The 25,139-nt window shown below is 39.9% G+C and overlaps 1 protein-coding gene and 1 non-coding gene across 2 annotated transcripts; one reads left to right on the top strand and one right to left on the bottom strand.

Annotated features, from left to right (window-relative positions):
• Window positions 1-7,772: 7,772 nt before the first annotated feature.
• Window positions 7,773-22,732, bottom strand: LOC112830027 (sulfotransferase 6B1-like). The gene is made up of 6 exons (XM_025879674.1): window positions 22,588-22,732; window positions 20,028-20,212; window positions 18,277-18,403; window positions 12,448-12,542; window positions 12,113-12,299; window positions 7,773-7,891 (listed from the first exon to the last, which is right to left on the bottom strand). The coding sequence occupies exons 1-6, from the start codon at window positions 22,730-22,732 to the stop codon at window positions 7,773-7,775; spliced, it is 858 nt and encodes a 285-aa protein (XP_025735459.1).
• A 1,585-nt stretch (window positions 22,733-24,317) lies between these two features.
• LOC112830235 (U6 spliceosomal RNA) lies at window positions 24,318-24,424 on the top strand. Its single transcript, XR_003209857.1, has one exon. It is a non-coding gene; the product is annotated as a U6 spliceosomal RNA (small nuclear RNA).
• The last annotated feature ends 715 nt before the right edge of the window (window positions 24,425-25,139 follow it).

Genomic DNA, 25,139 nt, shown 5'->3' with positions numbered 1-25,139 from the left:
TAATAACAGATTTTCACCATTCAACCTTCATACTTTGAACATTAATATCCACTGGAGGAAATTCTTTGTAAAGTACAATTTCAGTATTTTTTAGTTTTCTTCACAAGTCATATAGAAATAGTTTCTTCTAACCATGTTTGGGGGGTCTTGAGTGAATGGGGAAATGGAGGAGGAAGGCTAAGGCCTAATAAGGATCTGGGAATGGCTGATTTACTGCCGTGTTAGAGGACCAGAGCTAACTAAATAGACATACTCTCAAAGCTACCCAATTCGGTCATCTGGTTAACTCAGGCCATAAAAATGACCTCTCTCTGTTTTAACTTCTTTGAATCCTCACAACCTCTATAGAGCACGACTTTCATGTCCTCCATTTACAGGTGGAGAAACTGAGGCACAGAGAGATCAGACACGAGGTGACAGAGAGACAGAATTTGAGACAGAGACCTCCCCAAGAGTAGCAGATTATACCTTTGGTGTGAAGGACTAGGCAGTGTTATCAAAGTGTGGTGGTCCCCTGACCATCTTCATCAAAATGCTATATAATCATCATGAAGTATAATAGTTGTTAACATATATATTCCAGCCACATGCCAGAGCTCCTGAATCAGGGGACCTCTGGGATAAGGCCTGGGAATCTGCATTTCAGTAAAATTCTGTCAGGTGATTTTTCGTGTGCACTAAATTTTGAGAATCCTTGAGAGAAATGACATCGGGAAGACCTCCTTCCCTGGAAGGGGAAGAGAGAGAATGTGGCTCAGGAAGAATAGCAAGGATGGAATCTGAGTTCCGGAACCAGCCCATACCTCTTTAGCAGATACTGCATGCACACTGGAGACCTTCTTCCTGATTACCAGCAGGCTCAGTGTTCCCGTCCCATGCAGCCCTCCGTCCCCCTCCCCCTCCCATGCACACCTGTCCATCTGTGGAGGGCCCCGCTAACTCAGGGCTTCCTAACCCTGACTACATACTTGAGTCACTGAGGGAAACTTTAAAATCAAACAGATGCCTGGAACTAACCCAGACCAATCAAATCCCAAGCTCTGGGTGTGGGGCCCAGAGAAGAGAGATTTTTTTCAGGTTATTCTCATGTGCAGCCAGAGTCCATAACTCCTGTTTTTGAGCAACAGTTCTCAAACAGAATCTTAAGCAAATAACTTGGAGGTGATTCTCATGCAAATTCAGTAAAATACTCTCTGAGAAACTGTCTTAAATAATATGAAGGTAGGGCGGGGAAAAGAATCTCAAGGAAAAAAAATTTTTTAAGTTAGACTGAGACCCTTCTAGGCAGCATTAAAGTATGATTGATTGGGGGCATCCAGAAACCAGTCTTAAAGCCCATGTGAGAGACCAAGGAGGAGGGGGTCTGTCAAGGGCCAGCAAGTTCAGCCAGAGTGTCTCTCTCTCCTCCTGCCTGACCACACAGCCAGAGGATTGCATTTTGCAAAACATGCAGCCCAGCTGGCTATGTGGCTATGTGGGCACTTCAGGTTCACTGCCACCAGAAGAGCTGCATGGCAGGTGGATCCATCAGGTATTGAGGGACCACTGTCTCCCAATGGCAATCCCTGGAGCTCCTTTTTGGACTCCATTCCTGATTCCACACAGAGATTTAGGCCCTAGAGCTCTGCCATTGCACTTTGGATAACTGCACAAGTGGAATTATCACCCTCCACTTCTGGATATAACTTCTGAAGAAGCAACACCTTCTGGCTTGTTCCTCAGTATTTTCAGGGTATGGAACAACACCAGGAGTGTATTCTAAGGGATTTCCTATCCCTCTTCCATCAATATAAAAGTAGTGGGCTGGGGCACCTGGGTAGGTCAGTGAAGCATCCGACTCTTGATTTCAGCTCAGGTCATGATCTCAGGGTCGTGAGATCGAGCCCTGCGTCGGGGCCGGTGCTCAGCGCGGAGTCTGCTTGAGATTCTGTCTCTCCCTCTGCCACTCCCTCACTTGTGTGTTCTCTCTGCCTCTCTCTTCCTCCCCCCCAAAAAAGTAGTGGGCTAATTCTCCTGAAGGAAACCCTGTTATGTCTGCTTAGCCGAAAGCCTATAGTCCTGGCAGGAAGAGAGCAACAGATATAGGAATCCAAGTGAAAACAGGGCCCAGTGTGACCAGGGGAACGACACCCCATGTCTGAGTCCTGTTCCTTCCATCGTCTGCCCGCTCCCTGCACCTGCACCCCTCATCTTTCCTACGTCTCAGGCACAGTGCCCCCAAGGGAAGCAATTCAGAGCAAGGGAAAGGTCTGACCTACATAGGCCCTTGGGGGTCTTTTTGTACACTCTCCTCATTTTATAGAAATAAGTATTACTGGCCAAGTTCTCTTTGAATTTCAGATCGTTTACCTCATAGCAGAGACCCAGGCCGAGGCCAGACTTTAGAGAGCCGGCATCTCTGATAGAAGCCAGGAGCTTCCTTGAGTCAGCAGCTGCTGTCCCTCACAGTGTGGCTATCAACGAGGCCTGCCCAGCTCACTGGCTGCTCGCCCTTTCTGCACATCGGGCCCTTCGCTTGGCTGACACCTCAGAAAGAACACGGTGATGAAGCCTGTCACTGCAGCCTCATCACCCTTGGGCCTCAGTTTTGTCTGTACTCCCTACAGGGCCCAGGGCATTCCTACTTAGGTTGCATGAATCTCAGAGGAGAAATGTGACTTCACCCCACGGGCGACAGAAGACTAATATCCTCAGTTATAAATCAGAAGCTAAACACTCACCAAACAGGGTACAGGTGGAAGCAAAAGAAGAACAAAATGAGATATTTATTGGATTGACTAGAATGACCTTCTGGAGCAAAATTAATATTAACATTATTCACTTGTATATTTACCCGACGGTTCTGGATCCTTTTCTAGCTCAACTGTATACTACCTAGCAGGACTTAGCTGGTTTCACTAGTTTATTTTAATTAAAATTCTCTTTGGGTCAATGACCCAGAAATATGCCCTCTGTCCCTCAAACGTGGCTAGTTGTTGCAAGGATGTTTCGGAATGACTGCATCTGTCTTCAGTTGTCATTTATCCAGCCCCATAGACTAGGAGACTTTCACAAAATGAAGGAGCAATCTAAATAACTGACAACATCTAAAGACCTATATTTTCTCCTCTCTAGTTGACAAAACTTGATACTGTAAATTAATATAAACCTTTGAAATAAATACCACACTTGCATTGAATAAAATTACATGTTCAGAAATGTACATACATACATGGATGTCACGGACGTACATTGGTTCAGATTTGTACCCCTCTCATGAATTGTAGTTTGAGATATTCCTTATCATGACAGGGTTAAGGATAACCCAGCCAGTCAACAATTAAGGATTAGCAAACCCTCATAACTGTTATACCAGTAGTTATGAAGATTTTAAACTACTAATGATTATATTACAAATGAACAACAACAAAAATGCCCAAATTTATTTACCCAAATCTGCTTAGTTATAGCTTGCGCTTTGGAAGGATATGTATGGTCCTTGCGCTTTGGAAGATTATGGTCCTTGCGCTTTGGAAGGATAATAATCCAAACTGTCCTTACTTACATGGTGTTTAGAGACATGGTGTTTCTCTAGAATTAGCTTCCTAATTATCAACGGGGCTGCTAGATGGATAGATGACTCCTTACTTATTCCTGTTTCCTGTAGCTTTTCACCCAAAATAGTCTGAAGCCCCGTTTCCCACTTCTTCCCCTGCTAACTCCTTAGAAAATTCCATCTAGGTCTGTGTATTTAGAAAAAGGACCAATAATTCTTTTATTCAACTAAATTAAAAATAAACAAAACCAATGTGAATGTTATTTAAATGCTGCATTATTCCTCTTTGACACTGATAATTAATATTTCCTAAATGTGTGAATGAGCTGCTTAAAAACAAAAAAGCATCTCTATTTTATAATCTTACACATTACAAGGAAAAATTATAACAAAGTAAGGAAAGGTTAAAAGCACACAGACATTATGCAAACCCCCACAGACCTCTCCACCAGATTTATTTACCCTATAGGTGGGTGACAATTACAGTCTATCCTTACAAACATTTATGATTCATCTTTGCTTACCTTTATATTTGAAGGAAGATGGATAAGGTCTTTCATTACACACCAAATGAATGAAGAGATATTAAAAAGCAAGAATCAATAGTATTTTGTGACTGGTTTGATTTGGAAAGTGGAGGGAAATCAAGGAATTAAATATGATTGTAAGCATTCATGCCCATAGGATCAAGAAGCTAAGCAGGTAGAGACAGAAATGTGTTCCTTCATTCTTCAAATCATTCATTCACTAATTCCTTCTTTCATTCAACACATCTTTGATGGACAATTCCTGAGGGCAATACACTGCCTCAGTCACTGAAGAAGACACCGACACCCTCTCTGTAAGGATATGATAAAATTGGGGGGAAAAGACTCACATACTGTGAATAGTGAAGTAATAATAGAAGAGAATATAGGATCAGGTTGCAAACAGAACTAATGCAGACATGCAGTAATAGAATATAAAAATAAGGGCGAAGTGGGGGACAGTCCTGGAACTGAGTTTTCTAGAACGTGTAGAATTAAACTGGTCCGTGAACTCAATTCACAGCCAGCATTTGTGAACCACCCATTATGAGGGTTGTCGCCGGCTGTGTGTGGTGCAAGATCCCAAAATGAACAGAACATGGGCTTTAACTGGCAAGGACCTTACAGACTAGAATAGGAGACAGATATTTACTTCCTAATACAAGGCCCGAATGAGTAAGTGTGGGAAGGGAAGGATCCCTGGAGGGCCAGTGAGGGACAATGGAGAACAACACGGACAGGGGACAGAGTTATAGAGCAGGCTTTCCTAAAGCTGGTGTTAAACCAATTACGGGGTGGAATGCCTTTGAGGCACAAATATATGGAAGTGAAAAAGTGCCGCCTAGAAAACCTTAGCAGAATCGTTGGATTTAGCAGTTACTTATTGACTAGAGAGGAGGGGCAGAGAGAGAAGAAGGAAGAGTGAAAAATCAGTGCCAAGGGGATCAACGGGGGAATAGCGAGAGGCAATTTGGAGGAGGAAATGCATGTTAAGTTTTTTTTGTCAGCTCCAAGGAAGTGAAAAAGCAAGGTGCGCAGGTCAGAGATCAGGCGGGGAGATCCAGAACTTACTTTTAAAAAAGGGGAAAACCCAGCGGGCGTGGGTATCGGGGCAACTAGCCTGCAGCGGGTCCCCAGCAAATGCTGTCACCACGCAGACGCTCCTTTCCAGGGCGCTCCGTAAACCCCCTGAACTGGCTGCACGCCCCAGCCATCGGAGAGTCTTCTATGCAACCAATTACCTAGTATCTAACAGAGGGTTCACACGGCGCGGCCATAGCAGAAGTCTCGATCCATAACCCCCCCCCCGCCCCTCCGCCAACCCGCCCCCCAACTCACTCAGCTGTCAAGCCTTGCGTCTGAATAAATGCCCCCCGCAGATACGCCGTTGATCAGCCAAAACTCTAGGCTTCTTCTTCTGTCTCTTTCCGTCTCTCACTCCTGCATTAGTAGGTTAGCTGGCTCAGTAGCCATATTACAGACTGAAATCGGCCCTGCCTCACCATTTCCTCTGCCACAACCACTGTCACCGTCCACGTGCTCTTCTTCTCTCACCCGGGCCACTGTAATAGCCGTGTTTCCCTGCCTCCTCCCTGGACGCCTGGGTCCGTCCCCAGCCAGCGGTCATGCTGGTGAAAGTGTCTGTCAGGACGTCTCACTCCCCTGTGGAAAATCCCCCAACTAGCGCGAAATCTGAACTGCTCGCCGCGCCTCCAAGCCCAGCGAGTCTAGAAGACATTGCCTTCTTGCGCTGGCCCGCCCGCGTCGCCACGTCGGAGCCCCCCGCCCAAGGACCCGCTGAAGCGGCTCTGCCCTCACTGTCTCCCACGCTACCCTATGTTACCTTCTCTACCGCACCTATTGGTGCCTGCCATATCTCGAATGTTTCCTTTAAAAATATATATATATATATATTTGCCCACACTACATTGTAAGTATCTTGAGAGAAGGGACTCTTTCAAGTTGTTCATGTATCCCTACAGTCTAAGGCCTGGCACGTAGAAGGTGCTCAAAAAATATTTCTGACTGACTAATAATAATCAGGGAATTAAGGCTCTCGGTTACACCCCTAGCTTATTAACCTTAAGCAATTTTCCATCAAAACTGGATTACAGTGATTCCAAAATTACCTACAAATCTAAAATTCTATAGTATCTTATACAGTCCGATGTCAGTTCTTTCCATCTCAGTGATCATTTCAATCTCGCGAGAAGATGCTATAGTCTCAGGGGATTTGGAGCCTTTACCGGCAGTCCTAGTCTTCTCCCCTTGCTTTCTCGTCCCGTGTCCTCGTCTCACCGTGATGGCTTTGTCGTTCTTTACACATCTACAGCAGGGAGAGTTAAGTGTGAAATTAACTCCAGTGTGAAGACGAACACTTGACGAAGATCACACCTGGTTGTCTTTCTGGAATACATTTTATTTGTAACAAGTATGTACATATAGGAGATATGTGAAGATCTCATACTTCCTGAATAGTGATAAACCTGATACAGAAGACTCCCAACAGATTTGTTACCAGAAATAAGATTCGCAGTACACTGAGGTACAAAAGCAAAGTGTGTGGTTGAGTTAACTCACTCAACCCATCATTTTGCAGCCTTGAGTTAGGCACTTACTGTGGCACAGATGTAAGCAATATGATGTAGATGCTCATAAATGGTATATTGTCATTTAGGTAATAATCCTGACCTAAGTTCACTGAAATTTCATTACAATGTCTTCTAGACTAAAGCTGCAGAATAATACTCATTACAGGAGAGAGAGAAAAATAGAAATTGAATTAATCCTGGAAATGCTATTGGAAGAAAGAACACATTCTGAAATACTGGGAAAAAAAATCATAAACACTTCAAGGAAAACCAAGTGGAAAATAAGAAATTCTGTAATTTAGTTGACTTTATAAAAGATAAAGAAAATACTGCAATGCCATACCAGTGTTACTTTAATGTGAAAGAGTATCTTTTCATTCTTCATTTTCACCAGTGTACCCGGTTGTGATCATCTGATATGATCTACCTATTAAGTGTTCCACCTTAGTAAGATTATGTTTGTCATTGTTATGACAATGGAGAAGATTTCTACACAGACACCAGGGAGTGTTGAAATGAAAATGTTTGTTTAGAGGTCATCGTGTCCAAATAGGGAGAAAATAAATTCTTCTCAGACATGTCCTATTTTAGATAATCCCTCACTGCTTTTGTTGTCCATTAATGCAGTTTATAGAACACCCGCAGTAATAGGCTCTCTCTGAATGGAAGTGATGTCCTTGCCTTATGAATATCCTGAAAGCATATATATAGTTCGGTCGTTTCAAAATCGCATACTTTCTCTTATTAATAATTCTCTCCTGTCACCAAATATAGTAAAAACAGTCTCTCATACATGACACTTTTGACACATTCATGAAGTGTCCATTTCTCACTGAAAGAAATAACTGCTTCTCGTATTGGTAAAAAAATATCTATGTAATCCCCAAGTACTGCATCCCATAAAATAGAAAGTGGTCTTTTTAAAAAATAAATATTTTATTTATTTATTTGAGAGAGACAGCGCGAGAGAGCAAGCATGAGTGAGGGGGAAGGGCAGAGGGAGAGGGAGAAGCAGGCTCCCCGAGGGGCCCCCGGGATCATGACCTGCGCCGAAGGCAGATGCTTAACCCACTGAGCCACCCAGGTGCCCCTGGAAAGTGGTTTCATTTCCCATTTATATTAAGAGTAATCTTCAAAGTGTCTTGCTAGTTCACTGTGTTTCATTTTCGCTGTGAATAGTTCATCAAATACTCTCCTCTGCTTTGAAGTAAAGTAGTTTATCCAATCACCCACTGCTCCTGGAAAAATTGGAAACAGACAAGAACAAATTTAAATGTATAGTATTCACCAAAGAAATTTGTCAGATTTGCAATAAAATGTGAATGATTTCATTTCTTGATGATAAGATGATGAGGGGTTATTCTTTTCCTCATTTGCTCATTTGTTGCTTCTAATTTCCTCAGCAATGGTTGCATATTAATATGTACATTTTAAAAAGTTATTTCTTGAAAAGAAGATTCAAATATATAAAGGTCCTAGATTTTACAATAGCAGGCAAAGAAATGTCTCACCTAAACTTAGTTAAAACATAAAAGCAGGGGTGCCTGGGTGGCGCAGTCGGTTAAGCCCCTGACTATGGGTTTCAGTGCAGGTTGAGATCTCAGGATCCTGAGATCAAACCCTGTTTGGGGCTTCGAGTGCAGAGTCTACTTGAGATTCTCTCTCCCTCTCCCTGCTCTTCCCACTTGTGCTCCCTCCCTCTCTCTCTCTCAAATAAATAAATAAATCTTTTTAAAAAATCCATAAAAGCAGACAAAGTAGACATAATGATGTCACTTACTCCCCTGCTGCACACCTGTGAAGCAATAACTGTGCCGATAACATATCACAGGGCTGGGCAGTCAGTCTTTCTTCTTGATTCAAGTATAATTAACCTACAGTGTTACAGCAAGTTCCGGTGTACAATGCAATGATGCAGCAATTCTATATATTATGCAATGCTCGTCATTAAGCCCTTTTGGTCTTATTGTAAGGAAATTTATTTTACAATGTTGATAACGGAGTTGAAAATACCACCACCAAGTTACTTGTATGGTGTCCTCACCTTCAAACAAGGTGTTTGGAGGTTAAAATCAGATCTATACTTCACTCGGTACGTCAGCCTCTCCCAATTGTACAAGTCACCCTCAGCCTTGGCCACAGCGCCAACCCCTCAGGACCACTCTTCTTGCCTCTATCACTCACACTATGCCAAACCCCAACCCTGGATCCTGCCCATCATGATCCTTCGTCACTTCTGGCCTCAGGCTTCATCCCTGGGTCCTAGGTGTACTGGATCCAGTTATACATCATCTTCCCATATTTGTACCTCTATATCAACAATGAAAGTTACCAGGAGTAGAATAAGACTGCTTGGATTCAAATCTTGACTCTACCAGCAACTAGTTGCATGACTTTGCACAAGTTATTCAGGTGCTTGGCATCTTAGTAAAATGTAAATAATATGAATACCACCCTCAAAAGTCTGCTGTCAAGTTTAAGATAAATCCAGTAATGTGTGCCTGGCACAGAGGAAGCACGCAGTAAATGCCAGCTATTCTCACTCTATAGTTTTCCTGACTACATAGTAAACCCCTGTATGGATGTGATTTAATACATTTAACACTTTCTAATTAGAGGCCTATTAAGTGCATTTTAGGTTTTCAGTGTCATGAGCAATATTGCAACATGCATCCTGTCTATACATCTTTCCATAGTCCTGTAATTTCCCCCCCTAAATTTTAGTATGTAGGGGCCCTGGGACTTTTGACACTTATGTGGACTATTCTGTATCTTTGCCTGCCACCTTATCTCCACAGCCACCATAGTCAGTTTCTAGAATAACAGCTCCTTTTCTGACTTTTAAGCCAACTGCAGGCATAAATTCTCCTCTCTAAAGTGAGGACTATCTCTTGCACCAAGGAGTCTGAATCATCGACTTCAATAGTTTATTTGAAATGATTATTTTCAGAGGATGGATCCCCACTCCCACCCCATCCAGCTAATAGAGGAATAAAGTGAATGGACCCATCCTAGTGTTAAATTCCTCAGATAGTCCAAATTTAGCAATAAGCACTCCTGGTGACTAGTATAGTGTTAACCTTCTGTGTTTTGTCAGATCCTATATAAGGAAACCACTTTTAGATAGAATTTAAATTCATTAGAATTAATGTTGTTAGTTACGATTATATTGATATGGTTTCACCTGGAGGTATTTGCTATGATCACTACTAGAGCAGGTCAAAGACTGCCTCTGTTCTCATTAGAGTGAAATTTCCCAACTTAGTCAGATAAGATGGGTGAAAACTGAATATTTTGCTAATAGATCTCAAAGGCCCGTGATAAAAGATTATCAACAGAGCATTGGATTCCGTGAAGCCTCAGAGCTTTCACATTTCTCGGCATTCCCTTTACCATAATCCCTTCCAATCTCTGTTTCTCATGTCTGCTTGTCTTACCTCCTTTCATGCCACTTTTTCAAAATTCTTTCTGTTTTCCCTTTATCTTCTCTCTTCCACCCATCCTAACCTTTTCCTTGACCCTGCCATGTCATCTTGCTCTTGTCCTCCATCGTCAAACTTCGTAGAAGAGTGATCCTTATTTCCTGCTTCCCTTCTTCCTCCCTCTTTAATCCCTTCAATCTGCCTCCCATCACCACCACTATGGAAACCACCCTCACAATTCATGAGTGATAAACGGCCATGTTTGACCCTGGCTTTCCTTGTAATTCTGGCTAATTTCCTTTCTTGGCTTGTCTTAGCTGCTTTCATTCCCATTGATGTTAGGGTCTCTAGGGCTTCCCCTTCCAACCCTTTCTCCTCTAGTCCTTTCCATTCACCCTGAAGAATTTTACCTAATTCCACAAACTGCCAATGGCTCCTAAACTGATTTCTGAACTGAGATCAACCCCACAGTGGCTCCCCGCCACTGCCCAAGTTATGAGCCTCCATATTTCGTGCCTGGCCTATTACAACAACCTCTTACTGGACTTTCTGCTTCTGGTTTCACCCTCTTCTAAACAACTTTCCACCTGACTCTATTATTTTCAGGTCCCTTCTTAAAACAGCAAATAGACCAGGGGGAGAAGAGACCCCCTCATAATATGCATCAGAGCTTCTGTTCTCTGGCTCCGATTTTTATCTCCCTCATTCTGCTCCACATGTCATATATGCCTCTAGCACAGGAGACTACCTGCTCTTTCTAAAAAAAACCCTAATCCAAATCTGTGGTGGTTGGGGGCTTTTCTTCTTCTTGTTAGCTCTTGCTTCAATGTATTTCTTCCCTGTCATTTTCCTGGTAAAATCTTGCTCATGTGTCCAGTCCCAGATCCAATGTCATCTCCTCACCTACTTTGCTAGGAAAAAATTCTCTCTCCCTTATTCATGTTGCTGCTCACATTTGCTCATACTACTAGTATAGTTGTCATCACCTTGTATAACTAACTGCCTACATTATGATCTTCTGAAGGACAAGACTATTTTATTCAACTTTTGCATCTCAGTTCTTAGAAAATAGTTTATTAATAAATATTTGCTGAATTGAGTTCTCTCCTCCCTCCCAGCCCTGGTTTTGCAACTGTAAGAAAATAAAAAATGAACCACCAAAAAAGACCAAAGTAATCTGCAAAGTTAAGGCACTATCTGATCCATATGAGTTAGCACATACTGGTTTTGGGAGGAATTCCATTCAGATGAGCCAAAAAAATGGAAACAAAGGTATGTTTTTTAGTAGGAAAACTGAGTACCTAAATGTAGAAAATTTTGTCATCGTAAATGATGAAAAATTTGAAAAATGTTCAAACTTTTTCCCCCTGGATCTGGACTAAAATTCACATGGATATCAAAACAATTCTATATCCAGATGTACCCAAACTGCTTCTAAGTTCAATGTTAGGAAGTAGTAGAGAAGGTTTATTTCCTTCTCTTTGGGTTTTCACGCAGAGGAGCACCCTGAGATAACTCTCCTAGCTTCTCTGTCTATGCCTTACTTCTATGGGGTGAGTTTTTTGGTGATTTTGGGAAAGTGCACTGTCCACACTCATCAGCTCCCTTCTCTCTTCCGAAGAAAGCATGTGTCATGTACCTCTCTCCACCATGCTTTCTGTGGGCTGCCTCAGTGCAGGGACAAGACTGCATTTGATTGTGACTAAGCAAGTATGTTTGCAAACTTGAAGATAAGTTATTAGCAAATGCACCAGGCTGCAGACCTGAGGCCCATTCTTCAAGGAGTTTTATCATTTCCACCTGTGTGACACCTGTGTCTTTCCCTCGGTTCCTAACTGGGCATGGAAATCTCAATGTCTGGAAATAATGCGATTTAAGAAATTCGTTTAATAAACGTTCACTGAGGGATGACAATGAGCAATCCATTGTGCAAGAAATAGGGGGCGCGATGATGAAATGAGAGATTTCAAAATGGTAAAATGGAACTACTACCAAATATAAGCCCCAAGCAAGGTACCACATCCTTTTCTGACTTACCTTTTCTAAATACCAGGTTCCTATTAGATGTGAGGGCACAAATAGTATGATTTGGGTCACAGTTTTCTTTGGCCGCATTATGTTTCATTTCACTGAATGATGTTTTCCGAGCAATCTTATTAATTTCGCTATCACTCACATTTATGCCGAGGAAAGTAACTATTTTTTTGATGCTTTTAAAAAGATCCTGAGCAAAAGAAAAATTATTTTTTAAAAGTGTAACTCATCGAAACACCAAATTCATTCCCTCAACCCTGAAAACAGAATTTATTGATTTTTTGTTTTAACTTAATTTGACTTAAATTTTGATTATTGAAATGTTAGGAAGGACTTACTTTCTTCATTTCTTCATAGAATATAATTAGAATGTTTTTGTCATTTTTGTGCTCTTCCCAGCTTAAAACGTGATCAAACCAGGATCCATATACAACTAGAAGGAAAGTGAACTGTGTTAATGTTCAAGATCATGGCTTGGCATCCCACGGTTCTTCCCACTTCACCAAAGTAGGTAAAGTAACGTACACACGTATTAGACTCTGGAGTGAAAGACTTTTACTTAAGAATTGTTGAAACACATCTGAAACTAATATAATGCTGTATGTTAACTATACTGGGTTTAAAATGAAAAAGAAAGAAAATGTTAATTACATATGTTAATACCATGTCATTCATTATCTATGAAGAAACTTATAGTTAGGTTTACTAAAACTCAATAATTAAAAATTAAATAAGATCTGAAGTATTTTTAAAAAAGAGTTTTCCTTAGAAGAGCTCAATTTTAAAACACTACTGTTTCAACTAAATACAATATTGTGAAATGAAGCTGGATGGTTGTATCTTTTAATAAGGCTGTGTTGGTTTTTTCTTATTTTGGTAAACATCTATTTATCATCATCATAAGTGACAACAGAAATACAGAGATACACATTTTCCCAACAATTGTGTTCTGATAACTACTTTGGATCTTGGGAGAAGTAGAGAAACATTGAGAATTTATTATTCTCTTCCTGTCAAATGACATGCTTTTTATAAGTTCTCAACATAAAAAGTTAATAAACTTCCTCAAAAAGTGGGGGGGAGAGAAAAGAGAAAAGAATTCTATTCATTATCTTGGGCTGAAAAATACAGTGTTAGGGCTTTACCAGTAGTTGATATTATCTCTTTTATTGTTTTGTTAATTTGACAGATTTCAAAAAAATGCTGAAGTAAAATATTATCATGCAAACTAAATTATCAACCGTGATGATAAAAAAACAAAAAGTGAGCAACTTCTTGTACCACAGAGAGTTGATTAGTTTGACAATCTAAAGCATAAAACAGAGTAATTTAAAATACTGGGCATACATCTTTCCATGCATCCTTATTATCCACAGACTTAATACTAGCTAATGCCCAAATTATAAAAGAGCTCCTCCACTCGCAATTTTCTGAAGATATGCCGACTATTGATTCATTTAATAAGCACTTATGAAGCCATTAGTGTCTGCCAGACATTGTGCCATATAACTTTTGAACATTAAAGTTTTGAATAAATTGACGTATAATTTCCTCCTAACTAACTGCAATTGTTCACGGCCTTGGCCCCCGGGGAAGAAAGGGGCAAGTCAATAACTTGGGGGGCAAGTAAGGCATTTGTGAAAGGAGAACTTCCGGGACTGTGAACGGTATCATCACAGAGCCCGGTTTGCCACCCCGTGGACCCAGAGGGCTGTAGAGTAAGAACAGGTGTTTGGAAGGGCTGATGCGTCTCCAGTTCCCAGCATTCTCACTGCCAGTTCAGTGACTTACATAATACTTTATCTTGGAATGGCCCAAATTACCGTATCAGTGATAAGGAGTTGACCAAAGAACAGTCTGCTCCCAGGAACAAATACCTGGTGGCAAAGAGCACTGATTTTCTCTCCTAGGAATTTAGGCAGTGAACTAGTCTCTATTGCCTCACGCGAGGCTCACAGTCACCACCTGCATCACCACCTCCCCTGGGCAGTGGCAGTCCAGCCCAGCCCTGGTGGAGAATATCACCACCCAGAGCTGAGGATGCAATGGAAGCCCTCAATACTGTCAGGAAGCCCAGACTTCTGTGCACCCTGCAGCTGGGCTGAGAAAGAGGCCCTGAGTCACAGAGTCACAGCCGGTGGTTAGGTGTGATTGACTCGGCCCATTGTGGTTTTGCAGCACAAAATGCATTCCAATATACCCCAAATAGATTTCAGAATAATCTTTTGGATCATAGCCTGATCATCATTTGATCATCATTTGAGAGCCAGCTATTCTGTTATTAACTAATTAATTTATACTCCATCTTGTTCCAAAAAGACAAAAGAATCTAAAGAAATAGGCTGCCTGGGTCTTTCTTACCCATGTAGAGAATTATACTTGGGGCTAATTTTTTAATTAACCAGACCTATGGCTTTAAAGAAAATACAGTTTCCAAAACAGAGACTTAAAACCTTTCTTTTCTGGGAAATGCTTTTCTCTGCATCCTTCACTCAATGACAGAATTTTCTACCACCTCCTAGATGGCCCTCCTTCTGTTTGTTATCCAGAATTACTTGTTCCCTCCGAAATGCCCCTGAACAGAAGTTGCTCTTTCTCAACCAACCCAAGTGCCTTAGGGTCTGGATTGTGCATCAGCAATCTCACTGCTTCCTATCAACTTCCAGAACTCCCTCTGAGATAATCCAGGCTCTTTAAAGACTCGTATCCTTTGAATATATCACTCTTCCTAGCCTTATCTCTGTCAGAAATGGACTTTCTGATCCGTCCCCTGCAGTCACGGAAGACTCTGATCTTAGAGCACAGCCTCCTGGGGCAGCTCAGGTCTTGCCGCCAACACTTTGATGGACAGCTTCTGCAAATACCCTACTTGGACCATTTGTGTCCTTTTTAATCTTCATTTTCTTCCCCCTTGTTCATTTCTGCAACTGTTTTCTGGGCAAAACCTTCAACTTCCTTGCTCCCTTATTGTTTATTTCAATCACCTGAAAAAACACTCAGGATTCAATCAAAAACACTTTACCTTGTTTTCTTCTTGCCTAATGCTACTGAGTTCTGGTGAAGAAATTTATACAACTCTATATTGACACCACTGCAAATTCATTTTTCCAGCCTTAAGGGTCCCGAAGTTGCCTGGCAAACCTATTTGTCCTGCATTAACACATTCTCCTATTCTCCACATCAGCGATTTCAAACCTCCCGCACTTTCTGCAAACCCTCTGCCCCACTCCTACCCAGTTTCAACAAATATCTTAATTGCTATTTTCTAGAAAGCACTCTGATGATTGTGCCGAAATTCACCAGGATGAAGTGCCTAGGAAATATGGAGTTCTCATATAAGTCTGGAGAAGGGGCTAGCAGAAAAAAAAAAAAGTATGATGCCAAGATATTATTTCATTGAGATATTAATCTGTTGGGATATTGCCAGAACACAGTTTCTAGTTACTATTTAATTTAAAAACCTAAAATGTATTTGTAAACTGTCTGAAAGGTAAATTAGATGATTCGACAAATGTGTAGCTATCTATTCTTTATGGTACGGTCTCCTCATATAATGTGTATATATTTATGGTTTGGAAACAGGTACAGGATATCATGACGCCTCAGTTGTAAAATAATTTTTCTAGATAAATACCTCCTTGTAATCTTTCCACCCTAAAGTGAAATTATTTAAAAGTCTTTGCCTGTCTTTAAAAGTCTATGTCCAATAGAATGAGTAGATTTCTACAATAAATTTCTAGTCATGACTTCATTTGAACATCTAAATAGACCTACAAAATCCAAGTCTGGGCCTCAGAATGGTTAAGCAATTTGCCCACAGTCACAGAGGGTATAAATTATAGTTAAGACTTGATCCCACTTCTTCTGTCTCCATAGCCTGTTTTTCAGGTTGTCATTGGCAAGAGAAAAAATCCTCTCCTCAAAAAGTCACTGAAGAACATCCCTGAAATACAGTCACCTACCTTTGACAGGAGAACAAACAACCTCATCTTATAAATACTGTTCCCACTAAGTAAATTTTAAAAAGCTTTAGCAATTCACTGATTACTCCCGATGTCAGCAGGGTTTGCCCAGGCTAGATTACCTGATTGTATAATACACAGCAGATCCCTTTGCAATTAAAAATCTATTAACACACCTAAGAAGGTATAAAAGAATCATCTGGAATATTTTCTCCAACTAATTGCCCTTCCCAGATACTCTGCTATGACATCAGATAATGGGGTGGTTGGTGGATGCCCTATGACGGATAGTTTGCTTCCCTGACTATGGACTGAGTTGCCCTTTTTGTGACCACATTCATAGAAAAATAACTTCTAGAACAGGAGCACTACAGGCCTGCTTTACCCTGCCCTAGTCAGACCATACCCAGAGGATGTTTTTTGTCTTTGGGCACTGCAACACAATAGAGATGTAGCCAAATGAGAGCTCATGCAGCAGTGGGAGAGGTAGTGAACCCCAGTGGGTAATAATTGGAGATGAACATGGCTTTTCCTGAGGAAAAGCAGACTCAAGATCTGTTTTTTTTAAACAATTTATGTATTTAAACTTGGTTCATTCCAAAAATGGAATTGAGGCAGAGTGAGGCATGCTAACCATCTTCAAATATTTAGAAGACCATCGTGTGGAAGAGGCATTAGTGATCAGAGGAACAGACTTTTGGTGGACCAGTTATGCCACGGTGCTAACAGCAAAGGTTGTAGAGCTGACGCCTGAATTTAAACCTTGGCTCCTTATGAGTTATGCAAGTTATTTGGCCCACCAACATCTGCATTTTCCTCACCTATAAAATGAGGATAACATCTAGCTCGTGTGCTCTACTGAGGATGATATGAGATCGTGTTTGCAATAGCTCTTAGCTAAGTGTCTATATCACATAATAAGTTTTTTGTTTTTTGGGTTTATTTTAACATCTTAGCAGTACTGAGATGGAATGTGTCATTTGGGGGCAGGAGCTGGGTGTGAACCTGTTGTCAAAGTTAAGAAGTTCACCTTTAGCCCATCCAATTCTTGGGAATGTTACAAAGGCGGGGGATTTTAGGTGGGGAATTTAGTTACATAGGTGGGGGATTTTAACCAGCTGACCTTTTATAGACTTGTCATTCCCGAAACTTTACGACTCTACTAAATGTTTGTAAAAGAGGAGCTGAAATATTATGAGCATAGCATATTCTTCCATAGGGAATACGGCAAAAGAAAGCGTTAAACTCTGTTGCTAGCGAGTTCTCAATACCGTCCTGTTAAGGTTATACTTGCTGTGGCCTCTCTGAAAGTTAACAAGTAAAAGCTTAATCATTTGCAAGTGAAATAGGGAAACTAACAATTAAGCAGGTCTACCTCTAACCCCTGTAAGAGGTAAGATCCTATGGGTACACACTGTTTCTAAATCATGCCTCTTCTAAATTCTGCATTGTCTTGGTACATTATTTTTGTTTAATGAAAGGCTTGGGAATTCAGGTTTGAGAACTGTTTTTCGTTTTTGTTTTTAAGTGCTCCAGGTACCAGTGAGTCGGGGAAAAAGTAATAAATTCAAAGGTCATGCATAGTTACACAGGATCAGTATGCGTGTGCTGCACCCCTCAATCAAATGATGTATCATTTTAGTATTTTCAAGAGAAATTGCTTTTTGTTCATTGTTATAAACCAAGTGTGAGGATGGCTAATTCTTTCATTTCTGTTATTTGGGGAATTTTTCCCCCTTTTTATGGGGAAGGGAGGGAGAATTTGTGTGTGTGTGTGTGTGTGTGTGTGTGTATTGTTTGTTGGTCTTGTCTTATTTTCCGTTTAGGCCTACATAAGACCTATTGCAGGAGGCCTGTGCAGGTTTCAACTGTATCTTCCTCTACTCCAATCAATGCATAATTATTTCACTGACAAAACTGATCTTACATGAAAAAAAAGTGATGCTTGATCGGAATTAATCTCTGTTTTAAAAACACTGCAACCAGCTCAATAAGTAATTGCAAATCTATACTCTCTACAGGTGATAAGAAAGTCTGTGAAGAAGCAAAGGGAGAAAGAATGGCTTAGAAGTTAAAAAAAAAAAAAAAAAATCTATTCAAATGTATTTCTGAAAGTGGGCCGTTAGGATCCAGTTAAACTTTTGGAAAATGCTTTCATTTGGAGGGGAACTGTATATGATGAATAGAAATCGTTGTTATATTTACCATCTCCTCTTAGGAAGAGCTCGAAAAATGCAGCCCAGGTTTCAATGCCAGGGAGATTCGGGTTATCTCTGTAGTAGTGGAATAAAGAAACAGCCGTATCTTTTGGATTCCTAACGATGTAGATAATCTGTTTAAAAAAATCAGTTTATTTTTAGATGGAAACAGCCCCCACACAAAACATGTTCTTAAAAAAAAGCAACCGGACTTAACCTGTACACGCCACAATTTGTTTAATACATGACTATCTTTCTGTACAATGCTCATAGTCCAGGAGTCGCGTGTGTGACCCACATGAACAGCACCTGTTCCTCTTGAGAGATGTGTAAAGGCCACTGTGCTCAGAAGTGAAAAGCCACGTTTACCCCCGGTTCTGCCCCCATTATCCTCTCTTTCTCTCAAGAGAAAATCATGGAGTAACTCAACACTTCAGGCTTTCTCTAATGGCTCTCTGCGTCCTGAGCAGATTCACAGAACCCCAAGGCTCTGAAAGCGGTTTAAAAATCCACTCCCTGTCTGGACTCTGAAAAACAAACTGAGGGTTCTAGAGGGGAGGGGGTGGGGGGATGGGTTAGCCTGGTGATGGGTATTAAAGAGGGCACGTTCTGCGTGGAGCACTGGGTGTTATGCACAAACAATGAATCGTGGAACACTACATCACAAACTAATGATGTAATGTGCAGTGATTAACATAACAATAAAATTTAAAGTAAAAAAAAAAAAAAACACTCCCTGTCTTAACAAAAAGGGATAAAGTGGCAGAATGCGAAGCCTTAGCCATCCAATTGGAGTTTTTTGTCTGTTTGTTTTGGTAGACAGAAGCATGCTTTAGGGCCTTTGTAGAATACCCAAGTTACACGTCAGTATCATCCCCTGGGAAAGGCAATGCAAACTACTAATACATTAATACATATTTTGACAAAAGAGGTTAAAAGAAGTATTCTGTTGTTATGTGTAGCGACATGTTAAATAGACTTATTGTGAAGATCATTTCACAATATATACTAATATTGAGTCGTCAAGTGATACATCCGAAACTAATACAATGTTGTATGTCAATGATATTCAAAAACACACACGTACAATATTCTAAGAAATATTAGGGGATGGTTGAAAGATATGAAGAGAAGGCAGAATAGTACCCTGAGAAAAAAAATTAAATGTTAACTAAATATCGTGAAATGAGCAGACATTTCATGTAAGAGAGTTTGGAAGCAGAAAAAAAGGCGGGAAGACAAAATTAGGAAGAAAACATAGGAGGCTGAGTAGGGTTGAGGGCCGGCAGGGAAAGATGGCAAGAAGAATTGACTATCTGACAGGCCTGCTGGAGCAGGGAATGTTCGAGTAGCCCCTAAGCTCTGAGGGCTAGGCAGGGGGAAACAGAAAAAAGGTCATCATCTGGGGAAACCAGGTGCAACCAGAGAGTCTCACTTCCCTTTAGGATTGTACCTTAAGGCTCTGTCTTTACTGTGGTGGTTTTAAGAACCCCCCTAACCCTTTCTGAGCTTCAGTTTCTTTGCCGATGAAAGGAAAAACATCTATTCTTGTCTTTGTTGTAATGTGTTTATAAAACATAGCTTAATCTTTGCCACACTGTATTTGATGGATCTTGTTGTTTCTGTATCAAATGAGGAAACCAAGGCTCAGAGAGCATCAGCAATTTTTCAAGATCACAGAGCTTGAGAGTGGCAGAGCAAGAACTCAAGCCCGGTTTCTGGTCCTCCCAAGCCTTTGCCCTTAACCACTGAACTCACCTTGCATTGTTTTTGTTTGATATTCACTGGTAGCATGTTGTAGCTCAAATGCGTGGGAATAACTCTTCTCTTACAGTTCATTTTTAGCTCGTCAAATTTAGAAATGTCTCCCAACTCGATAGGAGATGTTAAACTAATTCGAGCATTCGGAATGTTCCCAATGACCTCTGCAATCCAGTGAGTACCTTCACATAAAAATAAAACAAAATTCATTTTTTAAATTAAATGAAATTCTTGATGAAATAAATATAGAAAATTAGCATGAGGTTATAATAGCAAGGAGTGCATTAATTTTGTTATAGTTATTATTACCTCTTGACACCCATTGAAACCTGAGACACTCGTTGAAACGCTAGAGACGTTAATTCATTTTACAGGAAGAATCACACTTTAAAGAGTGTGAAGAGACTGAGAACTGTCTATGCTGTTTCCTCAGCTTGAAATACTCTTCTGCGCTACACTCACCTCTAACACCTTCTCCAATTCACAAATACACAGATCTTTCCATACACAGTTCCCACCGGTCCTGCAAGCTCATGCATCTTGCTCTTTTATAAATTGTCTTCTGAGTCCCCACTCCCCTGGCATAATTGTTTACCCTTTCTTTCCCTCCCAAGTAGCGCACACCAGAGTCTAGTTGCTATTGCTTGTATTTATGTGTACCTCCCCATTTCCCCCTGGAAGATAGCCACTGGATCTTATTTTTATTTGTGGGCAAACATAGAGTAGGCGTGCAAACAAAGCACTTGAACAATGAACAAATGCTATATTCAAACAGCGTAAAGATACAATCCTACACTACCATGAAGTCTAGAAGGAATACATAAAGCAAATGTGGGTATGCTCCAGTGTTGTAGACAATAGTAAACTGGAACTGGGAAGTAGAAGTTTGGATGGGGAGGATGCTTTGCTGATTTGAAAGCAATGTTCCTAAAAAGTTTTAATCAGGCCTATTTCCTTTCCATTGATCTCATTTGTAATTCGAATTCGAAATTTGTTAACAATATTCGCTAATTTATACTGAATAAATATTTAAACAGTGCTCTCATTTGCATGATGTTTTAAATTTAAGACTATTTTAAATTATAATGCTCATAAGTCAACTACTTATAATATTCATATAAACATGACTAATATTGTAATGACATTTCTATTATGTTCACAAGATGTATTGATTTATTCTGGTGAAGAAGGGAGAATACAGTTCTGGGCTGTATTCAGGGGACCTCCAGAGCTGGCTGGTGATATCAATTTATAGGCATCAATATGTGCAGTGGAAGCTTTATATATGGTTGTTTATATATGGTATAAACTAGCCACCTGCTCAAAGAACCTTAAAAGTATCATAAATTACTTTCTAAACTAACATATCAGTTTAGGGTAAGGTATATTTATTCGCAGAGCAACCTCCTACATAGAGAGAATACTGAGGTATTCTGGAAAGAATCATTTAATTTCCATTTGCAACACCATTTTCCAATAAAAGAATTACATATGTGATTTATATTTATTCTCAAAAAACACCCTGGAAGATCTATATGAACTCTGTGTCTTCTAATGGGGAGGGCCTTTGGGCCTGACTCACAATCAGATAAAGGGACTAAAATGTAAACACGATTTGAAGGGGCTAAGCTCTTAGTTACTGAATCATGCTAGCAAGCATATGCCCATTCACACATGTCCACTCTTCTGGAAATCACAGCAGGCAATTGGATATTATATATCCTGGCCACCTCTCAAAATTAAAAAGAATCTATAATTAATTTAGATTATCCCCAGAATGACATTATTCATAATGGTCCTTTCATGTGTGTATAACTATATGTGGAAATAAATTTTGCATAAGAAGGCATAAAATTGAACACTACAGGGGCACCTGAGTGTCTCAGTCAGTTAAGAGTGTGCCTTCGGCTCAGGTCAGGTCATGATCTCAGGGTCCTGGGATAGAGCCCTGCATCAGTGGGGAGTCTGCTTCTCCCTCTCCCTCTGCTCCTTCCCCCCTGCTCCTGCTCTATCTCTGGCTCTCAAATAAATAAATAAAATATTTAAAAAATTGAACACTAAAAATACTTATGTTTTTTTTATTAGCCCGGGAAAAAAGAAGTTTTCATTTATAAATCAATCATTAAGTATGAATTGAACAAATATTGCTTATTGCCATGCCTGGCACAAGTATGAAGAGAACTTTATAATGTTACAGATATTATGCTTTTTATGTATATCAACATCCGTATACTTTAATGAATAAAAGAGAAACAAGACTGGAGTAAAGACTGGACTAATTCCTCCAGTTGAATTTTCTCGAAACACAGTTTTCAGCTTTCTAATGTCAAACTTTTTCATTAAAATAAGCATTTATGATACTTAAATTTCCTATGGATAAATTCTGAAAAATAAATGTTTTGTAAAAATTGTTATTATATTTCTCTAGAGTAGTATATTACATTATTATATTATTATTATATTTCTATATAGTAGAATATTATACTTCTTATTTCTTATATTTCACACATTTTAAAATGTACTTATACATTTAAAAATACATTAAAATAAAATTTACCAGATTTTGGATAGGACACCAGAAACACATCATCTTCTCTTGCATTGAAAAAATCCAGGGAATTTAAAAGTTCTTCTGAAGACATAGTAGAAAAGAGGATCCCCTTGAATTTATGAAGAACACTTGACTGGTTCTGGAATGACATCTTTCTTCAAATGAATCAAAAAGTATTTACTAAACACTAACTTTACACAAGGAACAGAACAAGTAAGGTCCTTGATGTTAATCCTAGCTCAGTGGCAGGATAATCCTAGAATTACCAAGCTGGTGTTCCAACTAGAGGAATATATGTATATATACGTTTTGCAATTCTTCACAAGAGTAATTTTTAAACCACAACCAAGCCAAAGTCTACTGTGAAAATGATGTCATCTGGATTTTCTTGATAACATGATGCAAAAGATTCCCTCTAACTTGACATTCAAAATAGTTTACATACAAGGCTATCAAGCTATCAGAATGTAATTATTATCTGAAGGGACTAGAGTTAATCAAATCCTTTGGCCTTAATAAGAAAATAATTAGTGGCCATAAAGGATTATGTCACTGTGGAAAGGACTGGAAAAGTTGAACGTCTTGTTAATATTAACACATATTAGAGGAAGTAGTTAATACGTATTGTGCTGCTGGAAGAGGAGAGAATGGAGTGAGAAAATATAATTTTTTCTTAGAATTGGCAGATAAATCTGTGACTAAGGATAAACTTCATGGGAAATACTTTAAGAAAGATAACATGGGACTCAGGAAACCCAAGCCAGAAAAGAGATACCTTGAGCTTTGATGTATATGGGAAGTTTATGGTTGAATTAAACAAATTCTTGTCTGAGTCACTCTTTGCTTTTCTCACTAAATTGTTATATTCTGGATTCAATTAGATATGGCAACAAAGTGCCCAATAACTTCAGTGAACCACAGTGGAATCTTTTTGTTTGTTTGTCTAACCATCAAAAGAAATGTATGTCAACCAGGAAATGATCAGCTTTCTTACTAAGCATAAAAAAGTAGAGATCTACTGTGGAAGAAATAATTGAAGAAGAAACATATTCATGATAGTGGCAGAAATGAAAATCAGAATAATCATATACATGGGAAATTCTAAAGAATCACAATTAGAATAAACATATAAATTGGGCGTGGTTACTGGATGATGAAAACAAATTATATTTCTACATTCTAGCAAAACCAACTGAAAAATAAAATCTGAAAAACCCTATTTACAATAACATGAAAACCCAAATGTCTAGAAATAAATCTTTTTTTTTAAAGATTTTATTTATTTGAGAGAGAGAATGAGAGAGAGAGAGAGAGCATGAGAGGGGGTTGGGTCAGAGGGAGAAGCAGACTCCCCGCTGAGCAGGGAGCCCGATGTGGGACTCGATCCCGGGACTCCAGGATCATGACCTGAGCCGAAGGCAGTCGCTTAACCAACTGAGCCACCCAGGCGCCCTAGAAATAAACCTAACAAAAGATGTGCAAGGCATTGAAACCACAAAGTATTACTGAAACTAGTTAAAGAAGACCTAAGTAAAAGGAGAAATGTACCATGTCCATGGACCAGAAGACTCAATATTATTCAAATGTCAAAATTCTCCTTATTGATCTACAAAGTCAATTCAGTTTGATCAAAATCCCAACAGGCAGGGGTGTGTGTGTGTGTGTGTGTGTGTGTGTGTGTGTAAACTCACAAGCATTTATATAGAAAATGCAAAAGCAGCAAAATAGCCAACGAAGTGCTTGCTTCAGCAGCACATATACTAAAATTGGAACAATACAGAGAAGATTAACATGGCCCCTGTGCAAGGATGACAGGCAAATTCATGAAGCATTCCATATTTTTTGGAGGGTCTTCAAAAAGTTGAAAATAGAGCTACCATACGATCCAGCAATTGCACTACTGGGTATTTACCCCAAAGATACAAATGTAGGGATCCAAAGGGGCACCTGCACCCCAATGTTTATAGCAACAATGTCCACAATAGCCAAACTATGGAAAGAGCCCAGATGTCCACTTACAGGTGAATGGATAAAGAAGATGTGATATATTTATACACACACACACACACACACACACACACACACACACACACACACACACAATGGAATATTATGCAGCCATCAAAAGGAATGAAAAATCTTGCCATTTGCAACAACATGGATGGAACTAGAGGGTGTTATGCTGAGCAAAATAAGTCAATCAGAGAAAGTCAATCAGAGAAAGGTAAATTACATTTACCTTCTACTTTCTCTACCCTCACTCCCAGCAACTCTGACTATGGGCATTGTTATTGCACTAGTGTTGAGTTCTTAATGCTCTCTTTCCTCAGAATTAGTTCCTCTCAGGCACCTTCTCATTTTGTCATACAAAAAAGGCAGCTGATAGCCATCAAAAGGAACGAAATCTTGCCATTTGCAACGACATGGATGGAACTGGAGGGTTTTATGCTGAGTGAAATAAGTCAATCAGAGAAAGACATGTATCACATGACCTCACTGATATGAGTAATTCTTGATCTCAGCAAACAAACTGAGGGTTGCTGGAGTGGTGGGGGGTG

This window comes from Callorhinus ursinus, unplaced genomic scaffold (assembly GCF_003265705.2).
Source record: "Callorhinus ursinus isolate GAN/ISIS: 27379988/994484 unplaced genomic scaffold, GSC_fseal_2.0 scaffold27, whole genome shotgun sequence".
In the NCBI taxonomy this organism is placed as follows: domain Eukaryota; kingdom Metazoa; phylum Chordata; class Mammalia; order Carnivora; family Otariidae; genus Callorhinus; species Callorhinus ursinus.
Note: the sequence above shows the minus strand (reverse complement) of the source record. Positions and strands in the feature narration are given on the sequence as shown.

Coding starts and splice junctions, on each gene's coding strand:
- LOC112830027 (XM_025879674.1), bottom strand. CDS start 22,732: ATGTCATTCCAGAACCAGTCAAGTGTTCTTCATAAATTCAAGGGGATC. Junction 18,404..20,027: donor TCAAACAAAAACAATGCAAG/GTGAGTTCAGTG, acceptor TTTTTTAAACAG/ATTATCTACATCGTTAGGAA. Junction 12,543..18,276: donor GCTCTTCCTAAGAGGAGATG/GTAAATATAACA, acceptor CTTTCCTTCTAG/TTGTATATGGATCCTGGTTT.